The sequence below is a fragment of the Callorhinchus milii genome, unplaced genomic scaffold (genome assembly GCF_018977255.1).
Source record: "Callorhinchus milii isolate IMCB2004 unplaced genomic scaffold, IMCB_Cmil_1.0 Scaffold4, whole genome shotgun sequence".
Taxonomy (NCBI): Eukaryota; Metazoa; Chordata; class Chondrichthyes; order Chimaeriformes; family Callorhinchidae; genus Callorhinchus; species Callorhinchus milii.
The window spans coordinates 568,020-580,858 of record NW_024704745.1 but is presented as its reverse complement, the minus strand read 5'-3'; the positions used below and the strand labels follow the sequence as shown (position 1 = coordinate 580,858).

The window sequence follows — 12,839 nt, the reverse complement described above, 5'->3', positions numbered from 1 at the left end:
TACCAGGAGCTGAAGTGAGATGACCCAATGCAGTTTCACTTAGGATTTTCCCAACCAACAGAGGATGAAGGATCCTTTCAGTCAAATTTGATTCAATTTACACGTTTCAAAGGCAATAGGGCAGCTTTCAAACCCACAGGTACATACAAGTATATACAAGGCAGAAATGGGGAACATTTAGGATATCATGAGAATTAAATGGCAGCCTGGCACAAAACCTTTGCAGTTTAAAACAAGGTGAGTTAGAAAGGTTTAATTAGAAAAACAAGATGGGTGGGACAACTGAAAAATGATTTTAAAAGTGTTTTAAGGAACTGTTGATGAGGTTCCAATCAAGATTTATTTCAGCTCAATTAAAACAGATTAAAGAATAGCAAAGGACAAGGTGGTTAGGTAAGGATGCAAAGAAAATCATTGAGAGAAGCAGAACATTTTTAAAACATACATGAAACTTGTAGCTTAAAATAAAAATCTCATACTAACCAATACTAGCCAATACTATCAGGGAAAGAGATCTAGAAAGCCAGGAGTGCACGGCTATAGGAACATAAAAGGGTAAAAAATAAATGAATAAATGGGTAAAAAAAAGGGTAAAAAAAGGAATTTAAGGGGGAAAAAAATCTTTACAAAAATGGTAATGGATTTGAAGAATATATTACACTGGATGAAATGACCATAAATAAGATTAAAAGACAAATCGCCGGTTTTCAGCCAAAGGGAACTGGGGTATAAGAAGTTTGGCAGGTTAGGTTGACAGTAATCGCAAAGGGACAACAGCTTTTTTATGTCCTAAACATATTATTTGCAATACTCAGTTCCTTATCTGGGTTTGTATAAACCATTGTATAATACGGCCAATTTTGCAAGGTAAAATTTATATTTTCTCATCTTTTAAAAATCTAAATTTTTCAATGTCTGAAAAATGCTCAAATTCAAATATTGAATTCCAAGTGGTATACACTTGATGTTTGAACACCCAACTGGTAGCCTTGAGCTGTCCCTTGATGTTTTCCTATAATGTCAACTTACAAAGGCTGGCAGAAATAATCAAACAAGAACAGGTTTAAAATAAGATCCCCTCGTATCTATACAGACAATCCACGGCAGACAGTTAATATTATTTACAATATGTGCTTCCATTACTCAATGAAAGTCAGTATTCTACAGCACTGGACCCCTTAATAAAGATTAGCCCAGTAGGTAATGTTTCTAAACTAAAGATAAAATTACTAAAAGTGTGAGGACACATTTTTAAAAAAAAACTATTTTACACTGAAATTTCTGCACTTCCAAACACAGTAATTTTCACCAATGTATGTCTGCACTGAGGTGTATCACAGAATATGCGTTTTCTGTTCTTAAACTTTTACATTTAGTTGCACCAAGGCCCATTTTTCAACGTGAAACAGTATTGAAACTTCTGAATGAAGTTTCAGCAATTTGTCAAGTTTCTAGCTCTGAAAAAAATACTTCTTTGCAATGCTTTCCTAACACTTGTAACATTGACATTTCTTCAAAATAGGTGTGGTAAATAGGTGTGGTAAATTCACATTTCTTACATTTTGATTGCAAATAGTGAGTGAGCAGTAAACTTGTCCCCAGGGAGATGGTGGAAGCAGAAAATGTCCATTTGTTTCAAGAGCAAATTAGATAGATTTCTGCTAGACAATTATATCTGGGGTATACAGTAAATAGTTTGGGACACGACATGTCAAGCAACTGCCAAGATGTTGGAAGGCAAACTAGATGGACCTTGGTCTTCTTTCGCCAGCAAATTCTTTAAAAACTTTTAAATGTTATTGGTAAAAATGAGTGTGTGTATTTTGCACCAAGATTCTGACACGAATCTTACTGTGCAACTAGTCTCAAGCATCTGATAGCTCATATTTCGTACATACTCAACGTGACTTGCAAAACTGCATTGCTACTTACATTTATGCTGAAATAAATGGGTTTGGGTTCATTGAGTTTAAACGGTTGGTTGATGAAAGGTCCGTCCTCTTCATCAGAAACATGAGGCTTGTTACTCGACTCATTCTCATCGTCTTTGCTTTCAACAATTTTCTTGCATTTCTGAGGGTGAAAATAGACTAATAATTTGCAGGCAATTTACAGGAAGACGTGTAGAAACATTCAAAAAGGAAACAAAATTATTTATAAAATCAGCTGGGAAATGGATTGATATCCCCCAAAGTAAATTGCCCTACAACTCGCAAGTGAGGGAGCTACAAGTTAGGATCCATGCCACCCTACCTCGATTTGTTCTGTTTATACTAAACATTATCTTAAATCAAATTTAATATTAAGCTTGAAAAAATGTTAAAAATACACTATATTTATGGATCGTCAAATTGATATAAACTTCACAATGCTACCAGTTTTACATTGTGTTATTTCCCTCTAAGAAACTCATTATCATGGTTGAAAGGTAGCAGATTCTGGGGATTGTCTTTTTTTAAACTAGCATTAGTTTGTACATAAAGGATTCCCAAGCACTTCCTCTAATGGGGGGGATTGAGCTCCTTATCATGTTACAAAAACAGAAGTCGCTGGGAACACTCAGCAGGTCAGGCAGCATCTATGGAGAAAGTGAGTCAACGTTTCGGGTCCACGACCTTTCGGCAGAATTCAATCCTTATCACGTTGTTGGGATATCCCAAAGCGCTTCACGGGATTTTTACTGTACAGTGTGGCGACTATATCTGTGAGTAAACGCAACAGCAATTTACACACAAGAATGTCCAACAAACAGCTATGAGTGAGTGACTAACTTTATATGGGAAGACAGTTGGCCAGGATACAGGGAGAAACCTTCTTCACTATTTGAATTGTGCAGTGGATCTGAAATAGACAGTTGGGACTTTGGTTTAACACCCCACTAAAGTGAAGCACTGCCAGCACTGAGGCACGCCCCCAACTAAAAGATTGCCTTCAAATGGCAGCCTGGTCTGAGTTCAAAGTCTCAACCTGCGGCTTGAACCCAAGACTTTCTGACTCAGAGGCAAGAAGACTGATACCAACTGAGCAGCCTGAAATTTGCAATCTTCTGATCACAGACAATGAGACATAGATTTGTGTCACTTTGACTGAGATCCCAATAAGGTGCTGGGAACACTGAGCAGAAATAAACAAGGCCACTAATACAAACTGAGCAGACGGGTGAAGGTCTTGGGAGCAACTTGCTCCAAGCCACAGGTAGTGTGCTATGTGGATGGAGGCAGTAAGTAATTCAGAGAAATCATAGAATCAAGAAGGAGGCCATTCAGCCCATCGTGTCGGTGCCAGCTCTTTGAAAAGAGCTACCCAAATCAATTCTACTGCCCCACTCTCTTCCCATAGTCCTGCAAACCTTATCCTCCCCAATTATAACCTTAAAAAAAATGACATGGGTAAGAATATGTTCTTACCTCTGTGAGTTCTTGTATTGATGAGCAAACTGATTTTTGGGTGATTTTTTCTATTTTTGTCACAAGGGGCAAAATAAGAGGTTTCATATTTGGAGGTAAATTGATACAAGCTTTGGCACACATGGCTGCAGCATTGGCTTTTGCTATCTCTAGCAACTGTGCTTTATCTGAAAGAAACAAATCCTGAGAGTCAGCAACACAGTTCTATAATACAAACAAAATTACTTTCAAATGGCCTACATATAATTCATCAATAATAATCCTTGCATTTGATATAGCACCTTATCGCGTTTTCGAGGCATCTCAAAGCGCTTCACAGAAAATACTATCAAGTGAAGTATATTTTGTGAGCAAAACCCGAAATATGCTTGCAGTCGATTTGTTTTCCATTTTCACTTTCTCCCTCAAAATTAGCACCAATTTATGTTTATTATAATCTTCTACAATTGCTTATCTAAACCAATTGGTTACGACAGTTAATGAACAGAACGTTCCCAATGGCACAAACTTCATAGTGTTCTAAGTAGGTTCCAGGTTGAAACAAGCCAACATAGCTTCAACACATGCCTGGCAGCTTGGGCCAAACTGAAGAGGCTGTAAAAGATACATTGGTTTAGTCCAAGGTGGTCCAATGGTAAAATGTCATCCTACCCGCTACCCATCATTTCATCTGGTCCACCCGCTCTCTCCACAACCCATAAATGTTATGTCATGTTCCTGGAAGGGAAACAAAGGTATTGTGGCCCGCAGATGTTTCTCAAACTAGGGCGTTTGGCCTTCAGCAGCTAACAGGGTGGTGAAGCGGCTGGATTGGGTTTACTTGATCCAAACGTTCACACTGGTGCGAAGGGTGAATAATGACACTGGGTCAAAAGCACAGTATTAGGATGTGAATAATCTGGACCTGGGATTGTGCGCGGGGTGGGGGGGGGGATTTTTATGGAAAAGACTTGACACTAGACAGCCAATGTGGAACATATTCTGATTCCCCCTCACCCCACACACACACTGACAATAGCATAAAAATTATTTCCTCTTCCAAGTAAACAAAAACACATCTTACTATTTTCTGCGAGGGATGTTTAGGACTGAGGAACATTTCTTAGAAACAATAAGTGTCTTTACCCAGATCTGTGAGGCGCTCAGGCGTCCTGCTGTTGTTCCTCCTTACAGGAGATCTGGATCTTCTCCGCCAATCGGGTGACCTGCGTGTCCTCACAAACTTACTGAAGTATCCTCTGGAAGTCGATGGACACCATCTCCTGTCATTGGACTTTGATCTTGGTCTTGGTGATTGAGATCGTTTGCCTCTGGATTTGGACCTCCTTGGAGATCTTGAACGAGTCCCTTTCCTGTGCTTTGAACGCGAACTCGACCTGGGAGGTGATTTTGTCCTGGAACGTCGTTTGCTCCTTGATGCCGAGTGTGACCTCGATTTTGATCGCTTCTCGTTCCTCACTGCGGATCGTGACTTTGATTGTGATCTACGTCTGTGTGATCGGGGCTCGGATGACCTCGATCTGGAATGCTTCCTTTTTGACTTGGGAGAAGTCTCGGTGTGTTTTCTCTTTTCCCGTGAGGTGGACTTTGATCTCTGTCGTGATCGCGAGTGCTTCCTCCTGGAGTCTGATCGCCCTGATGTACGATGTCTGCTGCTTGACCTTGCGCTTGTTCTCCTCGAGGGAGAACGCTGAGAGTGGGAATGCGATGGGGTGGACCTTTTCTTCGATCTCGAGCGAGATCTTGAGCGGCTCCTTTTTGTTCTCTTTCTTTCGGCTCTCTCGCTTTTACTTTTGTTTTCGATGGCGTGGGTAGATTTGGACGGTGCATTGTCTGAAACTTTGCTCAAATCCTTTGATTTAGATTGTGGTTTGTCTTCACTCACAGCCGCTGAAGACTCTAATCCAGGGACATTTCCAACAGTCAGACATTGTGCAGACACAATACTGACTGCAGCAGTGTTCTCTCTTGGCCGTACCTCTTTGTCACAATTGTCCTGTGATAATGGTTTACTTTCAGCTGTAGAGCGTTCTTTGCTGGTGTTCATGCTTACAACTGAATCAACATCAGCTGCTGTTTCTTCTATAATTTCCTTCTTTATCTCAGTGTTGTTCTTCAATTTCTCTAATTTCTCCTGTGAGTTCTCCAATAACATCTCCACTGGTGCCTCTATTAACTTCTGTGGTGGGGTCTCCACCAATTTCTCTGGTGGGGTCTCCACTAACTTCTCCTGTAGGGTCTCCTCCAACCTCTCTGGCAGCGTCTCCATTAACTTCTCCGCTGGTGCCTCCAGTAACCTCTCTAGTAGGGTGTCCGCTAACGTCTCCTCTAACCTCTCTGGTGGGGTCTCCACTGGTGTCTCCTCCAACTTCTCCGCTGGAGTATCCACTAACTTCTCCGCTGGTGCCTCCGCTAATCTCTGTGGTGAAGTCTCCTCCAATTTCCCTAGTGGGGTCTCCACTAACTTCTCAAGTGTCTTCTCCAACCTCTCCTCCAACTTCTCCGCTGAGGTCTCCTGTAACTTCACCGCTGGGGCCTCCACTAACCTCTGTGGTAGGGTCTCCATTAACATCTCCATTAACTTCCCTGGTGGGGTCTCCACTAACATTTCTGGTGGGGTCTCCACTACGATCTCCTCCAACCTCTCTGGTGGGATATCCACTAACTTCACCACTGGTGCCTCCGATAACCTCTCTAGCGGGGTCTCCACTAACATCTCTGCTAATGCCTCTGGTGGGGCCTCCAGTAATGTCTCTGGTGGGCTCTTAGCTAACATCTCCACTAACGTCTCTGGTGGGCTCTCCATTAACATCTCCACTAACGTTTCTGGTGGGGCCTCCACTAACGTTTCTGGTGGGGCCTCCAGTAATGTTTCTGGTGGGGCCTCCAGTAACTTCTCTGGTGGGGCCTCCAGTAACGTCTCTGGTGGGGCCTCCAGTAACGTCTCTGGTGGGGCCTCCAATAACGTCTCTGGTGGGGCCTCCAGTAACGTCTCTGGTGGGGCCTCCAGTAACGTCTCTGGTGGGGCCTCCAGTAACGTCTCTGGTGGGGCCTCCAGTAACGTCTCTGGTGGGGCCTCCAGTAACGTCTCTGGTGGGGCCTCCAGTAACGTCTCTGGTGGGGCCTCCAGTAACGTCTCTGGTGGGGCCTCCAGTAACGTCTCTGGTGGGGCCTCCAGTAACGTCTCTGGTGGGGCCTCCAGTAACGTCTCTGGTGGGGCCTCCAGTAACGTCTCTGGTGGGGCCTCCAGTAACGTCTCTGGTGGGGCTTCCAGTAACGTCTCTGGTGCAGCCTCCAGTAACGTCTCTGGTGCAGCCTCCAGTAACGTCTCTGGTGGGGTCTCCAGTAACGTCTCTGGTGGGGTCTCCAGTAACGTCTCTGGTGGGGCCTCCAGTAACGTCTCTGGTGGGGCCTCCAGTAACGTCCCTGGTGGGGCCTCCAGTAACGTCTCCGGTGAGCTCTCCACTAACATCTCCACTGACGTCTCTGGTGGGCTCTCCACTAACATCTCCACTAACGTCTCTGGTGGGCTCTCCACTAACATCTCCACTAACGTCTCTGGTGGGGCCTCAAGTAACGTCTCTGGTGGGCTCTCCACTAACATCTCCGTTAATGTCTCTGGTGGGCTTTCCACTAAATTCTCCGTTGGTGCCTCCGCCAACCTCTCTGGTGAAGTCGCCACTAAAGTCACCTGTGGGGTCTCCTCCAACCTCTCTGGTGAGGTCTCACCTGGTGTCTCCTCCAACTTCTCCACTGGAGTGTCCACTAATGTCTCCGATGGTGCCTCCACTAACCTCTGTGGTGGGGTCTTCACCAATTTCTCTAGTGGGTTCTCCACTAACGTCTCCACTAATTTCTCCTGTGGGATCTCCTTCAACCTCCCATGTGGGGTCTTCGTCAACCTCTCTGGTGATAACTCCACTAACTTTTCGACTAGTGCCTCTGGTGGAGGCTTCTCTGGTGAAGAGTGAGCTTTCTGACTCTGGCTTTCCTTTTTGCTGTTAACCTCATTGTTTAAAGGTGACTTTGATCGGGATCTTGAAGGAGACCTCGATTTTGAACGTGAACCAGATCTCGATTTTAAACCTGAACGGGTTCCTGAGCGAGGTCTTGAGGAGTCCCTGTGTTTTTCCTTTTTCTTCTTCTTCTTTTTACTTTTGTGCTTGTGGTGATGCTTGTGCTTGTGTTTCTTGCTTTTCTTTCTGGCAGTTGCACTTTCCCCTTTGTCATCTGAAGATGAGCATTTTATTTGCTCTGCTTCCACGTCAATGTCCATCGCCAGATTCTCTTTATTATCTGAAGTAGGTTAAAAACATAACATTTTAGACAAATGTTAAAAACTACAAGAATCACGTTAACTTGGGCAAGGTACTAAAGGACAGCCAGCTCCTATATATCCCCTAGTAGAGGGGGTGGGGTAATACACATCTTGAGGAGGAAAAATGGTAGAAAAAAAGAACCTGAAGGAAGGGCCAAGGAAAAGAGTATTCATTTATGTATATTTTTGAAAGCGACTAATTCACTAAAGTTCTGGAATGATTCATTAAAAGGTGTATATTTGCACACCTATTTTTAAAAATCCCCATGTGTTTCACCTCAAACGGCGTAGAAGACAGCAGAGAAAAATGGGAATACAAATAAAATTCACACGCACCAGGATTACCATTTTGCTGTTCTTCTGAAAACACAGGCATTACTTCATCTATCTGATTAACAATTGATTCTTCCTGTGTATCCCCAGTTGTGGAAGTCACTTCTTCTGGAACCTTCCCCTCCACTACAGTGTTTCCTTCACCATTTGTTTGGTTGACTATGGTCCCACTAAAAGAAAAGGTGAGAAACTGCTATTAATAATAATAATCCTTGCGTTTGATATAGCGCCTAATCACGTCCTCAAGACGTCTCAAAGCGCTTCACAGAATATACTGTTAAGTGAATTGACTGTGTATTGTGTGGGTGAAACGCGGCAGCCAATTGCACACAGCAGTATCCCACAAACAATCGTAGATTGAGCGACCAAATTAATATTGTCTTTAAAGGGATTATTACCGCCGGAAAAGTGATCGGCCAATCGACGAACAACCAGGTTCCTCTACGTAACAAAGCCGTGTAGAGTAAGGAAACTTACAATTTTCGCCCTATCCGGGAATCTAACCCGGGTCTTCTCGCTAGATCAGGAGGCGAGTGCTATACCCAATACACTAAAGGCTCCACTTTGAGCACACTATGGTGATAGCTTTAAATTATCTTGGTCATAGAGAGAAGTAGATCTTAGTGTAATCTGGTATTCCACAGTTGCTTAAACTGGTGGTACACAAACAAATAGTGTACTGCCATACTCTGTATTCATAATATCCTATTCTATACATTTAATAACACTGGTTTGAACCAAATGAAAAGCTTAGGTTTATCAGATGGATCTACAGCAGCTGAGACCAGAGAGAGGCAAATTAGTTCAGAGGCAAATTAGTTCTCCGATAAGATACAGGATTGTGGACTCCAAAACTATAATAACAAAATGTTTAATAAGAGGTTTCAACATGTATCAGAGAAAGGAAGTATTTTCAATCAGTCAGAAACCTATATCCTACAAGTAAATCTGTTTTCCTAGCTACCTTTTTATTAAAGAACCAACTCAAAATTCCCCTCTGAAAATTAAATAAGAACTCTCGCATTGTCACATTGTTGAGACGTCTCAAAGCCCTTCACAGAATATATTATGAAGTTGAATGACTTTGTATTTTGCATGCGAAACGCAGCAATCCCATTATCCCTGGAAAGCAATCCGACAATCGACTAACAACCAGGGTCCTACTCACTGCTAGGTAAACAGAGGCATATGGAGTAGGGAAAAATTTCCTACAGTTTTACTCTGCCAAGGATTCAAAGCCAGGTCTTCTCGCTTGTGAGGCGAGCGTGCTAACCACTACACTACAGGACTCCAATGTTACCTGCTTTGGGAAGTTTGTGAATCCAACAAGTGCATCCAAATCTTATCCTTGGATGAATTAACATGAGCCACTCATACAATTCACACAGGGGAGCAAGCACATGATGCTGCCATGTGTGTAGACATTGGTATAAAATAAAACTCCTCGTCACACTAAGCTGTTCTTATGTGGTGTGAGCAAGAATTGTTGGAGTGCCGGAAATAAGTGTGGTACAGGAAGGTAGGGCGGCCTGCTCTCCAACACAGTTTCTTTTTTGGCATCCGGGGGAGGAAAGGAAAGCATCTGGATCAGTTCCAACTTAATCCTGAGGTCGGGCACCAGTTAAAACTAAACAGAACCGCTCGGGCCCTCACCTCACACTGTTCGGCCCGGAGCAAGGAAATCGCAGCAGGCCCTAGCCCGAGTAAGTCATTTAGACAAGCGAGGGTTTGATTCCTCGCCATAGGCAAACTATATACATTCACACAAATATATATTTTTCCCCTCAGCTCCAGTGTCGAGCGAACACACTGAACTGAACAAACAGCAAAGTCCTCCACCTCGCCTAGACTTTCTTTCGCTCTCTTTTTAAAAAACAAAACAAGTCACTTCCTACAACAGGTCTGCAACGACCACAATAGGCCTGAAGTTGGACTAGGTCACATATATATATTTATATACATGCACACACACACACACACGTATAAACCAAACAAACGTCTCTCGGTGCTATCTAAAAGCAAATTATACAAATTACTCCGGTTTATTTGCTCAGAAATGCAGTGCTTGGTTGGGTTTAAGAGATTAAGCGGGTTAGGTCAGCTAAGAGCTCAGGAAATTATTACCGTGTCTCCAACGCGAGCTGGTGTGGTGGGGGAGGGAGGGAGAGCGAGAGAAAGGTTTTAAAAATGAAGCTCGCCGTCTCACTGTTTCCGCGGTGAGAGAGATAGGCGGGGGGGGGGGGAGCAAACTATATGTTCACAATTTTTTGTCCCAATTTCAGTTACTGAAGGTTTCAAATAAAACAAATGGTGACTGCTGTGTTTTGTTCCATATATGTATATACACACAGCATGCAAATGTATATCTATATATAGTGTATATACATGTTCAGTATATATATATAAAACTTATATAGTGTTTATATCAACACAGTGTATATAAAACCACTACATATAAAATTGTTATATATAGTGTATATATCTAAAAAAGTGTATGTAAATGTACAGTATATATAACTGTCGTATGTTTATATACGTGTGTGCGCACTATCTCTGTACATAATGTAAATATATAACACTGTTGTGTGTATAATGTACATCACACACACATTGCGCGCTGACTGCTTTCCTGGCCGCCGCCGCCGCACATTGCCGAGCTGACATTTTGTATAGATATAAAGAGAGAGAAGGAAACAGAGCCCAATCTCTCTCTCTCTCTCTGTCACTCTCTCCCTCCGTGTCGCGCTCTCTGGCACGAAGGCCGCTCTTCCCCACTCTCCCTCCCTCCCTCCCCCCACCATCTCTCTCTCCCTCCCCACCGCCAGCAGCAGCCATTTCACCGGCTATGACGCCCCCCCCCCCTCACAAACACACACAAAACAACACCATTTCCTTCTCCTATCCCTCCCTCCCTTCCTCCCGCCATTACACAGCTTTCTTTTTTCACCTTCCCTCCCTCCCCCTCCTACCTCTGCAGCTTCTCGTCTTCGATCTCCTTGATCTTCCTGACCACGAACGAGCGGAAAATCTCCTCGATGTTGGTCGCCATGGTTCTCGGGGGGGGGGGGGGAGGGATTACCCATAACCCACCAGCACCGGGGGGGGCGCGCGGGGGTGGGGGAGGGTATCACCCATAACCCACCAGCACCGGGGGGGGGGGGGGATTACCCATAACCCACCAGCACCGTGGGGAGAGGGGGAGGGGAGTTACCCACAATACACCAGCACCGGGTGGGTGGGGGCAGAGGGGGAGGGGAGCTACCCACAATACACCAGCACGGGGGGAGGGGGAGGGATTACCCATAACCCACCAGCACCGGGGGGGGCGCGGGGGCGGGAGAGAGAGGGCAGTTACCCACAATCCACCAGCCCTCAGTGGGGGAGGAGAGGTACTGCGCCTGCGCTGACTCACAGCTCTGGATCCACTGAGTCTGCGCAGTCTACACAACAGCAGCCCGGCCCCTCCCCCCGGCCACTCCCCCCGGCCCCTCCCCCCCGGCCCCTGAGCCAGTCCAGTCCTGGGGCTTCCTACCCCACATCCGCGCCATGTCCCGCTCTGCCTTCCCCACCTCCGCAACATCACCGGCTCCGCCACTGTCTCCCACCGCAGCCCCCGAGACCCTCACACACACCTCCACCACAACCTGCGCCAACGTGGTCCCCCCNATCTCCTCCCTCCACGGGCTGCCGGTCATCCAGAACTCCGCAGCTCGTGTCCTCTCCCGCACCGGCTCCGCGACCCCATCACCGCCATCCTCGCCCGACTCCACTGGCTTCCCATCACACAGAGGATACTGGTCCTCACCTTCAAAACCCTCCATGGTCTTGCTCCCCCCGACCTCTGTCACCTCCTAACCCCCCCTACCATCCTTCACGTCTCCCGCCTCTCTCGCCCCACCATTGGGGGGGCCTTCTGCCACTCTGCCCCCACCCTCTGGCACTCCATCCCGCAGTCCCTCCACCTCACCCCCTGCCTCACCTCCTTCAAGACCCATCTCAAGACCCTCCTCTTCGAGTGTGCTTTCGATCTCCCGCTTCCTCCCGCGCTGCCTAATCCCGACCCACAGCTCAGGTCCGAAACTCTGACTGTCCTGTCCAGCGCCTTGGGATATCCTCCCGATGTGAAAGGCGCTACACATGTGTAATTTAGTTGTTTGTTGTTGTTATATAGTGCCCTCCATGCAGCGTAGCATCTCAGCGCTTAAAAGTGGAAGAGCCTTACTTACTGCTAGCTAAACAGGCGTGCGTGTGGAGTAAGGAAACTTGCCCAACGTTTCGCTGTGCAATCAAATCCCGGTACTCTCGCTTACGAGGCGAATGCTCTAACCAATATGCTACAGGACTACACAGCAAAGCTGCACAGCAAAGTATCTATCTGAGAACGCAGCAGGTTAGGCAGCATCCATGGAGAGGAAAATGAGCTAACCTTTCAGGTCGTTAATCTTTCGTTAGAACTGGAGGATGTTGGAAGGGAGCAGATTATAAGGACAAGCAGAGAAGGGTGTGGAAGACAAAGGAAACATTTAGGTGGAGGGCAAAAGATGATGAGATCAGAGGTATTGATAATGGAAGATTATAGAAAGAAAAGATGCGTCTAAGACCCAGAGGATGTGTGAATGGTGTGAATAGAGGGGGAGGACCTCTTCTCTAACCCTTTCGCTATCAACTGAACCATCCTAACACACTATTTTCACAACTGAAGAATTGAGCGAGACACCGTACCAGCAGACTGCCAGTATCACTGGACTGTTCCCAGCCCCTTCTGAAGAGAAAAAATTAAA

General features: G+C 45.4%; 1 protein-coding gene across 6 annotated transcripts in view; it reads right to left on the bottom strand.

The window, feature by feature from the left end:
• LOC103186758 (SON DNA and RNA binding protein) overlaps positions 1–11,126 on the bottom strand; it is a 30,946-nt gene extending 19,820 nt beyond the window's left edge. For 3 of the 6 annotated variants that reach the window (XM_042333866.1, XM_042333868.1, XM_042333871.1), the window contains exons 1-5: positions 11,028–11,126; positions 8,062–8,228; positions 4,533–7,703; positions 3,408–3,574; positions 1,933–2,073 (exon numbers count right to left, since the gene is read on the bottom strand). In XM_042333866.1, the coding sequence (XP_042189800.1) occupies positions 1,933–2,073; positions 3,408–3,574; positions 4,533–7,703; positions 8,062–8,228; positions 11,028–11,107 (3,726 nt within the window). In that variant the 5' untranslated portion in view covers positions 11,108–11,126. The remainder of the gene's footprint in view (positions 1–1,932; positions 2,074–3,407; positions 3,575–4,532; positions 7,704–8,061; positions 8,229–11,027) is intronic. The other 3 variants (XM_042333867.1, XM_042333870.1, XM_042333869.1) reach the window with 3 other exon arrangements.
• Between the last annotated feature and the right edge of the window lie 1,713 nt (positions 11,127–12,839).